The sequence below is a fragment of the Dryobates pubescens genome, chromosome 4 (genome assembly GCF_014839835.1).
Source record: "Dryobates pubescens isolate bDryPub1 chromosome 4, bDryPub1.pri, whole genome shotgun sequence".
Taxonomy (NCBI): Eukaryota; Metazoa; Chordata; class Aves; order Piciformes; family Picidae; genus Dryobates; species Dryobates pubescens.
In genome coordinates this window covers 16,814,389-16,828,438 of record NC_071615.1, presented here as the reverse complement: position 1 = coordinate 16,828,438, position 14,050 = coordinate 16,814,389, and the positions used below count along the sequence as shown (strand labels likewise).

Here is a 14,050-nt window from a genome sequence, read left to right as displayed (position 1 = left end):
AAATTTCTTTGCTGCAAGAGTGATAAGGGAGCAGAACAGGCTGCCCAGGGAGGTGGTGGAGTCCCCATGCTTGGAGGGCTTGAAGGAGCTGTAGATGTGGTGCTTCAGGATGGAGTTCAGTGGTAATGGCAGCTGGGTTATTGTTGGACCTGATGATCTTAAAGGCCTTATTGATCCTGATCCTGTGAGTCTCTGGCCCCTGAAGACAGGGCATGTGGCAGCCTGGCAGCAGGGATGGGGGACCACTCCTGTCACTAATTCTGGATGAGCATCACAGGTGCCTCACTGGAGTGTTGCTTCTGCCTCACAAGGAGCTGGCCCCTATGGACACCACGGACTCTTCATCCAAGTCTCACAGAATGGCTCAACACAGAGCCCCTGCTGTGACATGAAGGGCAGTGCCACAGACTCCTCCCCTTGCCAGCTTCTCCTGATGGGGATCAAGGAGATGCTGTGCAGTGCCCAGGACCGACTGCTGCTGCCGGCAGAGAGAAGCACAACCAGAGCTCCTTTGCCATCCGAGCAGCGCAGCCCCAGCCTGGAGGAGGGCTCTGCTCCCTGCCAGCCACTCTGGCCCTGTTAATCTCTTACTGAGCTCCCTCACAGGCATAAATCCTGGGTGCTACAAAGCTTTGTGTAACTGGATTTGGGTTCTTACATGTGAGCCTCCAAACAAGCAGTGACCTCTGTTGTGGGGCTCGGGGGCAGCGGGAGGTGCACGGCAATGGGGAGAGGAAGCTCTGTGCAGAGATGCTCTGAGTGCTTCCCCCCAAGCCCAGGACCTTCTAAAGCCATCTTCAGTGGCAGGGGCTGCTTCACTGGCCCATGTGCTGCCCCAGCCCACCCTAAGCCACAGAAGATCTGAGCACAAGCCGTCCTGAGGAGATTAAAGACAGGCATTTCCAAACCACCTTTCAGACTGACTGCACTCAGGAGTCTTAGGCTCCAACGCTCCCCAGGGGCTTTGGAAACCACTCCCTGCTCCCATCCCCCATCCCCAGGTATTGTGCTTGGCAGCACTTCTCCTTTCAGCCCTTTGCAGCAGCTTCAAGGTTTTACATCTCCTGTGCTCATTTCTTTCTTTCCACACCTCCTTTGCCTCCACGGCTCCCAGATCTGAGCTTCCTATAGGGATAACATCACTCCCTGCCAGCAGCAATTAACACTTGGGAAGAACGCCTCATCAGAGGGAGCAACAGCCAGCCAAGTGCCTAAACACTTGACTTTTGTTCTGATTGCACTGCAGAGCTAACACCAGCAAGGCAGAAGGCCCAGGATCCACTCCCAGTGTCCTCAGGCAGCTGCTTTTCAGCAGGGCTTAGTGGGAGAGTTGGGGCTGTGCAGCCTGGAGAAGAGAAGGCTCCAGGGAGACCTCAGAGCTGCAGTTCAGTATCTGCAGGGCAGCTGCAGGCAGGCTGGGAGGGACTGCTCAGAAGGGGCTGTGGGGATAGGACCAGAGGCAATGGTTTGGAGCTGGAGCAGGGCAGAGTTAGGTTGGACACCAGGAGGGAGCTCTGCACAGGGAGGCTGGGGAGACTCTGGCACAGGCTGCCCAGGGAGGTGCTTGAGGCCTCATCTCTGGAGACATTGAAAGTCAGCCTGGGCAGCCTGCTGTGGTTGGAGCTGTCCCTGCTGCCTGCAGGGGGTTGGACAAGATCCCTTCCAACCCAATGCCTTCTGTGAAGCTGTGACACAGCTTACTGAGTTCACTACGACCTTCTCTGGGTGAGTTCTGAGAGGCCATGCACCTTGGAGTTAGGTCCTAACAATCTTTGAGGCATCTGAAAGTACTTCTGGAAGCTCATGTAGCCATGGAGCAGACAGCAGTCACTCCCCACTCAGGATCACTTCTGAAGGCACCCAATCTGGCTTGTCATGCATAAAAAAGCAGAGCACTCCTTTCTTCCAGGAGCTGCTTTCAATCTCCTTGTAAATCCTTCTCTCTGCCAGCCTGCAGCCAGGAAATCTGGCTGCAAAAACAAGTTTTGACAGGGAACATTCAAATGCTTCCTCTTGGAGATGTAGGCAGCCAGAAAGTAAGCCTGGCATCCTTTGGCCTTGCCCGTGAACAGGGCTGTGGCTCTCCCTTCTCTTGATTCGCCCCAAGTCCCCATAGCTCCCAGGCCAGGCTTCAGCTTCCCCTCACCCCTTCCAAACACTTCCTCTGCCCTGTGAGTTTCCCTTGGCACCCTCCCAGATTCTCCCAGGTTCATGCTTTGGCTCTGCTCTTGGTTGCAGGCTGCTTTTTCCCCCCTGCCTGAGCAAATGTTCCCTTGCTCCTCCTGCCTGGTGGGGCAGAGTCCAGCCTGGGGCACTGCAGCACAAGGAGCACGTTGAGGGCTGGAGCAGGTCCAGAGAAGAGCAATGGAGCTGGGGAAGGGTCTGGAAGAGAGGGCTGGGGAGGAGCAGCTGAGGGAGCTGGGGGGGTTGAGCCTGGAGAAGAGGAGGCTGAGGGAATCCTCCTTGCTCTCTGCAGCTCCCTGAGAGGAGGCTGGAGGGAGGCTGGTGCTGGCCTCTTCTTCGAGTAATTAACGACAGGACAAGAGGCAATGGCCTGAAACTGCCAGGGGAGGGTTAGGTTGGAGAGGAGGCAAAATGTCTTTGCTGTAAGCATGGTCAGGGCCTGGCCCAGGCTGCCCAGGGAGGTGGTGGAGTCCCCATCCCCGGAGGTGTTCCAGAAACACATAGCAATGACACTCTGGGACATGGTTTGATGGTCATGGAGGCAGTGGCTGGAGGGTTGGGCTTGCTGATCACAGAGGTCTTTTCCACCTTTAACGATTCTATGACTGAAAATACTGCTGGAGAGCTGTCCAGAGGGCAGGGTGGGCACCGCTGCTGCTGCACAGCCATCACAGTTGTGAGGGGCTGGGGAGGGCAGCTGCGGTGCACAGCACAACCTCCCCAGCTGCCCAGCTGCTGGGGCTGCCTCAGGAGGGCTCTGAAGCCGAGCGGTGACACCAGCAAAGCTCTCATTGTTCCTCCCGGCACCTGATTCCTCCTTATCACAGCCCATCTCTGACATCACATGCCAGGCTGCCATGCAGATGGCACGGAGCCCAGGCCCTGAGGCTCGGCTGTGGAGTGCCTGCAGGGCTGTACAGCGCCACGGCCCCGCGGCTCCGGCCGCAGCGCCGCCGGTGGCCGGCGCCTGCAGCAGGGCTGAGCCCTGCGCCGAGGCACGGCAGGGGAATAAGCCCCAGGGGCTCACTCCAGCAAGGCAGGACACGTGGCTGCTGCTGGAGGCAGAAGTGCCATCGAGCTCAGGTGTTGTGCTGAAATGTTTATAAACTAGGCAATGAGAGTGCCTGCCTGTGAAGTGTCCTCAGGAGACACCAGCGAAGCCAGGCTGGGCTTGCAGAGATGCTTGCAGAGTTGATTCTAATGCTATCTAAGGACAGAATGAGGGCAGGAGTTTGCTGTTGGTATCCTGGCTTGTATTAGAATACAGCAGGAACAGGGAGGATCATTCCCCCGTGCTCGGCACACCTCAGGTACAGTGCTCAGCTCTCATTCCAGGGAGGACACTGAGGGGCTGGAGCCTGTCAAGAGCAGGGCAGCCAGGCTGGAGAAGGGCCTGGAGCCCCTGGGCTAGAGAAGGGGCTGAGGGAGCTGGGGGTGTTCAGGCTGGAGAAGAGGAGGCTGAGGGAGACCTCATTGCTTTCTACAGCTCCCTTCAGGGAGGCTGGAGTGAGGAGGGGGCAGCCTCTACTCCTTGGTGGCAAGGGACAGGAGCTCAGGAAAGGATCCCAAGCTGCACCAGGGGAGGTTCAGACTCTCAGGCAGTATTTCTGCACTGGAAGGTTCTCAAACCTTGGAACAGGCTGCCCAGGGCAGTGCTGGAATCACCATCCCTGGAGGTGTTCCAGCAGTGTGTGGTCCTGGCCCTTAGGGACACGGTTTGGTGTTGACCCTGCAGTGCTGGGTGGGGGTTGGGCTGGATGAGCTTGGAGCTCTCTTCCAACCAAACACATTTTGTGATTCTGTAAAGCTGACCTACAGGAGGCTCAGCTCCTGCCCTCCTCCCCATCCTTGGGCACACTTTGCTGCCCCTCCCCTCCACAAGCAGCATGGATGGTGAAAGCCACTGTTGCTTTGGCAGAGCTTGTTTTAAATGGCTGCATGATCCCTGGTGCTGGCATGTGGGAAGAGGCAGAATGGATCCTGCCTTTTGGGAGTGCCCCCAACAGCCATCACTTCTGCAGGGGGCTTCTGCAGCTCAGCAAGAAATTTAGCCTTGGTGCAGGCAGCCAGAGTGGCATGCAGCAGGAGCAGAGGTGAAAGATGCAGCTGAAGCTGGCACCTGCTCCTCCCTGACCCCCTCAGCTCCCTGGGAATGGCAGCAAGAAGCCACTGTGAGGTTTGCCCTGGAGGTGCTGCCTTGAGACTGGCAAGCTGGAAACACATCAAGCTGAGCCTGCAGGCAAGGGAAGCCGCAGGCTGCAGCTGGGCTGGTTATGGGCTGTGACTCTGATGAGCAAACACCTGGGGAAAAGAAAGAGGAGGGGGATGTCTCCCCGAGCTGTGCCCAGCAGGGGTCTCTGGGGTCCCCAACAGCTCACTCCCTTTTCTGCAAATCAGAAGACATCTGCCTAGAAAGGTCTGGGGTGACCTGAGCTCTGCTTCCCCGGGGTGCTGCGCCCTGCAGGGAGGAAGGTCTGGGATGGAGCTCCCAAGGGAGAGATTTCAAAGGAGTGGCAGCAAGGGCAAAATTTTGTCATCAGCTTCAAAGCATCTTCTGAAGAGTTACAGCTGAGATTGGGGCCAACTGCCCTGCCCAGGTGTGCCCTTGTGACTGAGGCTCACCCAGGTGTCCCCCACCTGGCATCTTCGGAGTTGATCCCATTGGTGCTTGCAGACTCCAGCAGTCCTGAATTCCTCATTCCTGTCCCACTGCCAGGGTGGTCTGGAAGTCCTACAGATGGCACAGCCAAAGTCAAGACAGAGTCTTACCAGTGTGGCTGCTGGACTGCTCTGTGCCATGCCTGCCAGAAGCCAGGAGCCTCTTGGCTTCCTTTCCTGGAGGAAACCATCTGCATGAGCTGCACATCCCGCTGCCAGATCCCAGCCCCTGTGCAGGGAAGCCTTCCCTCTGGGGAACACTGGGTTAATTGCCCTGATAATCATTTGATTTCACTAATCAGTCCCTGCAGAGGGGTTCTGTTTGTTTTAGCAGGCTGACACATCCTCCATCCAGCATTTCTGGTGATTTATTTAAGAGTTTGCTCTCTGGTGTTTAGTTGAAGTATTTATTTATTATTTTTGTGAACAGCAAAGGCAGAATCTGCTGAGAGATTTCTCCCAGGAATTCCCTTGATTCAGCAGGTTTATTCCCAGTGGGGGTCCTGATCTCAGAGCTTTCCCTCTACTCATGGAACTGTGCCACCAAGCCCCACAGATGCTCCGGGGCCCTAGCAGACAACACAACTTGGTGTCCTGCACCCTCTGAGGAGCAAAGGCTGAGAGCCCTGGGGCTGAGAGCCTGCAGAAGAGCAGCCCCAGAGGGCAGCTGAGCAATGCTCAGCAAGAGCTAAAGGAGCTGTGGGGGGCAAGAGGCTGGGGCCAGGCTCTGCTGAGTGCTGCCCAGGGCCAGCACAAGGGGCAAGGGGCAGCAAGTGTCAGGCAGGAGGTTGGAGCTGAGCAGGAGGAGAAAGTTGTTTGGGGTGAGGCTGCTGGAGGCCTGGAGCAGGCTGCCCAGAGAGGTTGTGGAGTGTCCTGGTGTGGAGAGCTTCCAACCCCCCCGGGCACTGTGCTGCTGGGCAGGGTGCTGTGGGTGCAGGGGCATTGGAGTAAACGAGCTCCCCGGCAGTCTGTGATTCTGTGTTTCTGAGCACGGGGCTCACGTCTGTGGAGTGCTGACCGGGTACAGCAGAAGAGGTCAGGAGGAATGATCCGCCTCTGAGTGGCAGCTGAGCTCAGGGGAGTGAATTACAGAGCAGTCAGCTGCCCTGCTGCGGGTCACAGCTGCCCCGCAGGGGCTGAGGCAGTGCTGCTCCAGCCACGCCGTCCTCACTCACCTGTCCAGCAGGGAGCCGAAGCTCAGGACCGCGCTGCCTGGCCGCCAGCACCGGGCAGAAAGCATCCATCAAGAGGGAGCACTGCAAGGGAGGGAAGGGCAGAGCTCTGTTGTTGCCATCGCCGAGCCCAGCCTGCGAGCCTCGCTGCGGAGCGCTGCCTGTGTGCTGCCTGCGAGGAGGAACGGCTCAAGGCCACAGAGCCTTTCAAACAGCCTCATGCCTGAGCTGGCAGCCACCCTGCTCCTGTGGCTGCTGCTGCTCCCTCCTCTCGGTGAGCAGGAGCAGGTTCCTGAGCGGTGCTGCTCAGCCTGCTGGAAGCAGGGCCGGGCAGGTAAGGGCCAGCGCTGTGGCACAGCCGCTCGGAGGAGCGTCTCCCTTCGGGCACAACTAAGCTCTGACGTTCCCTTTGGCTCGGCAGTGCCAGACCCTGCTGGAACGGGGCCGGCCGTGCCCAGAGTCGTTCCGAGCTGCCGCGGCACTGCTCCCCCACACTCCCCTCCCTTTGTCCTCCCCAGGGAGCTCTGCACCCCCCTGCGCTGGGGGATGGCATCCTCAGGGGAGCCACGGCAGAGGGAAGTGCTGCTCAGCCTGATTGGATGCTGGCTGTAATTGCTGTTCTGTACAGATGTTCTTCACGGGGCTGCTGTCAGCTTAAAACAAATCACAACCTGGGGAGATCTTACCTGTTCTTATGCCAGATAGCACCCAGGGCTCCCAGAAGGGAAAGGCTGCAAGCCACCAATGTTTGGAGTTCTTCAGAGGAGCTGCTCTGTCTGGCAGCCCTTTGGTGATTGCTACCTCCAGTGACAGTGGGTTCCTCCTTGTTTACTCTGGGGATTTGTCCCCCCTGTGTAAGTTGTTTATTCTGTGCTCCTGACAGCACTTTTGGGCACATTTTATCTTAGTCTTTCACCCTGGTAAGGCTCCTAAAATATGGGGAGATGTGGGGAAAGTTCTCCCACACCAAGTGCAAAGAGAGAGCCAGGCTGGAGCAGACACCGAAGCAATCTGCTCCCCCCAGAAGCACATCTGAGCCCTGTGAGCGCCAGCTCGAAGCCCATGCTGGACCTTGGCTTGAGCTGTCTGCACCAGCCAGGGCAGAAGCTAAATGAAGCTTCTGCCTAGGACTGCAGGGCACAGGGCAAAACGTGGCAGGGTTATGGAGCACTGCAGAGGGGGATTGACAGGGGGCGGCTAGAGAAACTGCAGCGATGTGGGAAACAGGGCAGGGCGCAGCAGCAGCCCTCCCGGCAGGGCAGCACACACACAGCCCAGCAGCCAGGCTGCCCGGCGAGCAGGATGGGCGGTGGGTGCGGCTGTGCCCTTCGCAAGGAGGCTCCCGGTGTGCAGGTGAGGAGTCAGGGAGAGGCAGGAGGCAGGGAGCAGCTCGCAAGGCACGCTGCCTACATCCCCTCCCGGAGGCACCAGAGCTCGATGCGGCGCTGTGCTAATGCTGCCACCGCAGCAAGCGTGTGGGGAGCCAGCCCGGATGTCTGAGCGCAGCACGGCACTAAAAGGCTTCTCTTTTGTGCTCAGGAAGCAAAGCTCAGCTCCAGCTGTTTCCTACCTTTGCTGCAGCGCTGCACTTGGCCCCGCTGAGCGCCTTTGAGACACGGCGAGTCTGCAGGGTGCCCGGCACGGGAGGCCAGCTCCAGTCACTGCTAAGCCTCTGCCAAGGAGCTGCTCCAGCAGCTCCATGTAAGCTGGGTGCTCAGAACCGCGCAGGATGATCCCAGGCAACACCAGGCAAGTGGTTTGGCAGAGGTTATCAGGCACGTCTGATGCAAGAACCCAAGAGATGCTGCCCCATGTCTGAGCCCTCCACGCAACTCTGCCCCGTCACACACAAGGCAGTGCAAGAGGGGAGGCACTCAGGCATGGTGGCATCACCTGAGATGCCCACAGGTGTGGCTGCTCCTCCTGTTCTGTCAAGCTGCCGTGTGCCTGTGTGCACACACCTGGGGATCGCAGGGCAGCAGCAGTGACCCCCTTTCAGGAGTCAGCCAAGGACAGCTGCTGGCTCGCTGCAGGAGGCAGCCTGCACTGCGCTCCCTACCCAGCAAAGGGCCCTGCTAGTCCAGCTGCTTTCCCAGCCCAGGCTGTGGCTCTGCTCACACACATCAGAGCCAATGCATTCCCTGTTGGTCTCTGCCGGGCAGCAGCTCGGTGGCCGTCAGCTGCTGGGAGCTGTCCTGGGGTGCTGGAGCTACCTCTAGCGCTCAGGATGGGACCCGGGCGAACCCCTGGCTGCGGCACCGCTCCGTGGTGCCTGGCAGCTGGGAGCTCGCTGTCCTGCCTGTTCCAGGACACCAGCTCTTTGAAATGCCTTTTCTGAGGCCTGAACGTTGCCTTCCTCCTGACATCCTGCAAGCGCAGCAGGCAGCGGGGGGCACAGCCTGGAGCGGCTGCCAGCACAGCTGCAGCATCTCTCTGCTCCCCACAGCAAGCTGCTGCCTTCCATTCCTTTTGCTGCCATCTCTTCTACCCCAGCAGAGCTCTGCTACAGGCCTGGGCCTTCCCCTCCATGCTGTGGAGTGATGGGGGAAATGCAGGAGCAGCAGAGGGTGCTTGAATCACAGACTGCATTGGGCTGGAAGGGAGCCTCCAAGGGCATCCTGCCCACCCCCCTGCAGGCAGCAGGGACAGCTCCAGCCAGAGCAGGCTGCCCAGGGACACAGCCAGGCTGAGCTTCAATGGCTCCAGGGGTGAGGCCTCAAGCACCTCCCTGGGCAGCCTGTGCCAGAGTCTCCCCAGCCTCCCTGTGCAGAACTCCCTCCTGGTGTCCAACCTAACTCTGCCCTGCTCCAGTTCCAAGCCATTGCCTCTGGTCCTATCCCCACAGCCCCTTCTGAACGAGGGGAAGGCAAAGGCTTGGATTCCTACCACCCTGCCTGCACTTCTGCCCTGTGCCACCAGGGTTGGGGGTGGGCTGCTAAGGGCAGTAATCCTGCAGCACTGTTGCCATATTCTTCTGCCAGTTCACCACAGTCCTGTGGCTTAACCACTGCAGCAATCAGGTAGAGCACAGGACATGTTCTCAGCTGCCCACCCTCCTGCTCAGCACTCACACCAGAACTTGGACAGTGCCCTGGCTCCAGACAAGTGCTCCTCAGTGAACACCACAGGGCTGCTTTACCTGTGGTGCTTGTTTATGAAAGCTTGGGATCAATCCATGCTATCCCAACATGGGAGCATCCCCAGGTGTTAGTCACATCTCCTGACCGAGACTCACAGACTGGGTTGGGTTGGAATGGACCTTCCAAGCTCACCCAGTCCAACTCCTGCAGGGACAGCTGCAGCCACCCCAGGCTGCTCCCAGCCCCAACCAACCTGCCCTGCACTGCTGCCAGCCATGGGGCAGCTCCCAGCTCTCTGGGCAGCCTGGCACAGGCTCTCCCCACCCTCAGCACCAAACCTTTCTCCCTTCTCTCCACTCTCAGTCTCCCTCTTGCAGTTCCAACCATCCCCCCTTGGCCTGCCCCAACAGGCCCTGCTCAGCAGTCTGTCCCCAGCTCTCTTCTGTCCCCTTGAAGCTCTGCAAGGCCACCAGGAGGTCTCCCTGGAGCCTTCTCCTCTCCAGGCTGCACAACTCCAACCCTCCCAGCCTGGCCTCCCAGCAGAGGGCTTCCAGCCTCCCAGCACTGCTGTGGCCTCCTCTGGCCCTGCTCCAGCAGCTCCCTGGCTGTGCTGAGGGCTGCAGAGCTGGACACAGAGCATCACAACCTGTGTTGTGAACCTGCTTTTCAAGAGAAACCATCAGAAAAGGCCCAGAGAAGCTGCAGGCATCCGAGGGAGCTGCCAGGCTTGCTGAAGCTGCAGCTTCAAACCAAAGTCAGAGCAGTGATGACTGGAAGTCATTTTCAGCTGGCAGCTGCTCAGCAGCTAGTGGGGGCTGAATGAGAGCTCAGTCCAGTCCCTGGCACTCCCTGCATAAACAGTTTGTGTTCCTCACAGAACAAAAGGTCTCCCAGTCAACCCCTGGCCTTTCTTGTGGCAGCTGTGAATGGACACACAAACCACCGCGGCCAGGTGGTGCTGAAACCCCTTGGGCTGTTCAGCAGAGAGAGCTGCCCAGCTGCTCACACTGGCTGTGCTGCCAGCCTGTTCTGCTGGTGGGAAGGCTGAACCCCTCCACACCTAGAGCCAGGAAAGCACCAGAGGTGGCAAGGCCTGGCAGGGGAGGAGTTACATGGCAGGACTCCACCAGAGCTCTTCTCTGCAGCTCAGAGCTGTCTCCCTTCTGAGAGGACATCAATACCAAATCTTGCTCCACCAGATGGGCTGTCTGGCTGTCCAATTACTCAGCAGCCTCTCCCTCTCCACCAGGAGTTACACATTTGCTCACCAAGCCTGGCTGGCAGCTCAGAGCCCAGCACAGGGAGCTGCTCTGCTCTGCAGCCTGGAGCCCAGCACAGGGAGCTGCTCTGCTCTGCAGCCTGGAGCCCAGCACAGGGAGCTGCTCTGCTCTGCAGCTCAGAGCCCAGAACAGGGAGCTGCTCTGCTCTGCAGCTCAGAGCCCAGCACAGGGAGCTGCTCTGCTCTGCAGCCTGGAGCCCAGCACAGGGATCTGCTCTGCTCTGCAGCCTGGAGCCCAGCACAGGGAGCTGCTCTGCTCTGCAGCCTGGAGCCCAGCACAGGGAGCTGCTCTGCTCTGCAGCCTGGAGCCCAGCACAGGGAGCTGCTCTGCTCTGCAGCCTGGAGCCCAGCACAGGGAGCTGCTCTGCTCTGCAGCCTGGAGCCCAGCACAGGGAGCTGCTCTGCTCTGCAGTCTGGAGCCCTGCACAAGGAGCTGCTCTGCTCTGCAGCTCAGAGCCCAGCACAGGGAGCTGCTCTGCTCTGCAGCCTGGAGCCCAGCACAGGGAGCTGCTCTGCTCTGCAGCCTGGAGCCCAGCACAGGGAGCTGCTCTGCTCTGCAGCCTGGAGCCCAGCACAGGGAGCTGCTCTGCTCTGCAGCCTGGAGCCCAGCACAGGGAGCTGCTCTGCTCTGCAGCCTGGAGCCCAGCACAGGGAGCTGCTCTGCTCTGCAGCCTGGAGCCCAGCACAGGGAGCTGCTCTGCTCTGCAGCCTGGAGCCCAGCACAGGGAGCTGCTCTGCTCTGCAGCTCAGAGCCCAGCACAGGGAGCTGCTCTGCTCTGCAGCCTGGAGCCCAGCACAGGGAGCTGCTCTGCTCTGCAGCCTGGAGCCCAGCACAGGGAGCTGCTCTGCTCTGCAGCTCAGAGCCCAGCACAGGGAGCTGCTCTGCTCTGCAGCCTGGAGCCCAGCACAGGGAGCTGCTCTGCTCTGCAGCCTGGAGCCCAGCACAGGGAGCTGCTCTGCTCTGCAGTCTGGAGCCCTGCACAGGGAGCTGCTCTGCTCTGCAGCCTGGAGCCCAGCACAGGGAGCTGCTCTGCTCTGCAGTCTGGAGCCCTGCACAGGGAGCTGCTCTGCTCTGCAGCCTGGAGCCCAGCACAGGGAGCTGCTCTGCTCTGCAGCCTGGAGCCCAGCACAGGGAGCTGCTCTGCTCTGCAGCCTGGAGCCCAGCACAGGGAGCTGCTCTGCTCTGCAGCCTGGAGCCCAGCACAGGGAGCTGCTCTGCTCTGCAGCCTGGAGCCCAGCACAGGGAGCTGCTCTGCTCTGCAGCCTGGAGCCCAGCACAGGGAGCTGCTCTGCTCTGCAGCTCAGAGCCCAGCACATGGAGCTGCTCTGCTCTGCAGCTCAGAGCCCAGCACAGGGAGCTGCTCTGCTCTGCAGCTCAGAGCCCAGCACAGGGAGCTGCTCTGCTCTGCAGCTCAGAGCCCAGCACATGGAGCTGCTCTGCTCTGCAGTCTGGAGCCCAGCACAGGGAGCTGCTCTGCTCTGCAGCCTGGAGCCCAGCACAGGGAGCTGCTCTGCTCTGCAGCTCAGAGCCCAGCACAGGGAGCTGCTCTGCTCTGCAGCTCAGAGCCCAGCACATGGAGCTGCTCTGCTCTGCAGCCTGGAGCCCAGCACAGGGAGCTGCTCTGCTCTGCAGCTCAGAGCCCAGCACAGGGAGCTGCTCTGCTCTGCAGCCTGGAGCCCAGCACAGGGAGCTGCTCTGCTCTGCAGCCTGGAGCCCAGCACAGGGAGCTGCTCTGCTCTGCAGCCTGGAGCCCAGCACAGGGAGCTGCTCTGCTCTGCAGCTCAGAGCCCAGCACATGGAGCTGCTCTGCTCTGCAGCCTGGAGCCCAGCACAGGGAGCTGCTCTGCTCTGCAGCCGGGAGCCCAGCACAGGGAGCTGCTCTGCTCTGCAGCTCAGAGCCCAGCACAGGGAGCTGCTCTGCTCTGCAGCCTGGAGCCCAGCACAGGGAGCTGCTCTGCTCTGCAGCCTGGAGCCCAGCACAGGGAGCTGCTCTGCTCTGCAGCTCAGAGCCCAGCACAGGGAGCTGCTCTGCTCTGCAGCTCAGAGCCCAGCACATGGAGCTGCTCTGCTCTGCAGTCTGGAGCCCAGCACAGGGAGCTGCTCTGCTCTGCAGCCTGGAGCCCAGCACAGGGAGCTGCTCTGCTCTGCAGCTCAGAGCCCAGCACAGGGAGCTGCTCTGCTCTGCAGCTCAGAGCCCAGCACAGGGAGCTGCTCTGCTCTGCAGCCTGGAGCCCAGCACAGGGAGCTGCTCTGCTCTGCAGCTCAGAGCCCAGCACAGGGAGCTGCTCTGCTCTGCAGCCTGGAGCCCAGCACAGGGAGCTGCTCTGCTCTGCAGCCTGGAGCCCAGCACAGGGAGCTGCTCTGCTCTGCAGCCTGGAGCCCAGCACAGGGAGCTGCTCTGCTCTGCAGCTCAGAGCCCAGCACATGGAGCTGCTCTGCTCTGCAGCCTGGAGCCCAGCACAGGGAGCTGCTCTGCTCTGCAGCCTGGAGCCCAGCACAGGGAGCTGCTCTGCTCTGCAGCTCAGAGCCCAGCACAGGGAGCTGCTCTGCTCTGCAGCCTGGAGCCCAGCACAGGGAGCTGCTCTGCTCTGCAGCAAGGAGCCCAGCACAGGGAGCTGCTCTGCTCTGCAGCACGGAGCCCAGCACAGGGAGCTGCTCTGCTCTGCAGCCTGGAGCCCAGCACAGGGAGCTGCTCTGCTCTGCAGCCTGGAGCCCAGCACAGGGAGCTGCTCTGCTCTGCAGCTCAGAGCCCAGCACAGGGAGCTGCTCTGCTCTGCAGCCTGGAGCCCAGCACAGGGAGCTGCTCTGCTCTGCAGCTCAGAGCCCAGCACAGGGAGCTGCTCTGCTCTGCAGCCTGGAGCCCAGCACAGGGAGCTGCTCTGCTCTGCAGCTCAGAGCCCAGCACAGGGAGCTGCTCTGCTCTGCAGCCTGGAGCCCAGCACAGGGAGCTGCTCTGCTCTGCAGGTCGGAGGTGCTTGTGCCGCTTGCTGATTCTCAGACCCACCCTGGGGTCAGGCTCAGGCTCTGGATCTGCAGAAGGGAAGGGAGGCAGAGAGCACATCCCTACCTAATCTGGCCTGATAACAGTGCTGAAGGGCTGGAGCAGGCAAGCTGTGAGACTGGTGGTGCTGAGATTGCCTGTCTGGAGGCAGAGGAGCATCCTGCACACTTCCTTTTTACCTTGGGGCTTAACTCAGGGCAGGATTTGTCACCCTTCTAAAGCACACAGGCATATTGGTGAGGTCTCTCCTCCTGCCTTCTCAAGGCCAGAGCCTTGAGGGCTGTGAGTGCCTGAGGCCTTTACCCAGTGCCCTGCTGGTGTGTGGTGGCTCCCACGTGCCTCTGAAGGAAGCAGCACAGCCCCAGGCCCCAGCACGGCGCAGCCAGGACGCTCTGCACTGAGAGGCAGAGGCAGAACCTCCACACCAGTGAAGCATTTTACACCACTCCCAGCTCCAGAGCTCATCTCCCTGGTCTGCCTCAGCTGGGTCACCTCTGTGCCATGTGGCTACAGCAAGGCTCAGAAATCCCCACCCCTTTGTTGGGCATGACCCAGTTATTTCAAACTGTGGTTTGGAGCAGAAAATGATCAGAGTGGAAGTGACACAAAACGAGCTGAACAGCACAGGCTTCATGTTCCCTCTTAGCCCCTGGCAAAGTACAGGGCTTTGAGGCA

General features: G+C 60.3%; 1 protein-coding gene across 1 annotated transcript in view; it reads right to left on the bottom strand.

The window, feature by feature from the left end:
* DNAAF8 (dynein axonemal assembly factor 8) overlaps nucleotides 1–14,050 on the bottom strand; it is a 111,781-nt gene that overhangs the window by 12,490 nt on the left and 85,241 nt on the right. Inside the window, 3 exon segments of the mRNA XM_054161256.1 lie at nucleotides 6,018–6,053; nucleotides 6,055–6,186; nucleotides 7,585–7,795. Of these exon segments, the coding sequence (XP_054017231.1) occupies nucleotides 6,018–6,053; nucleotides 6,055–6,186; nucleotides 7,585–7,795 (379 nt within the window).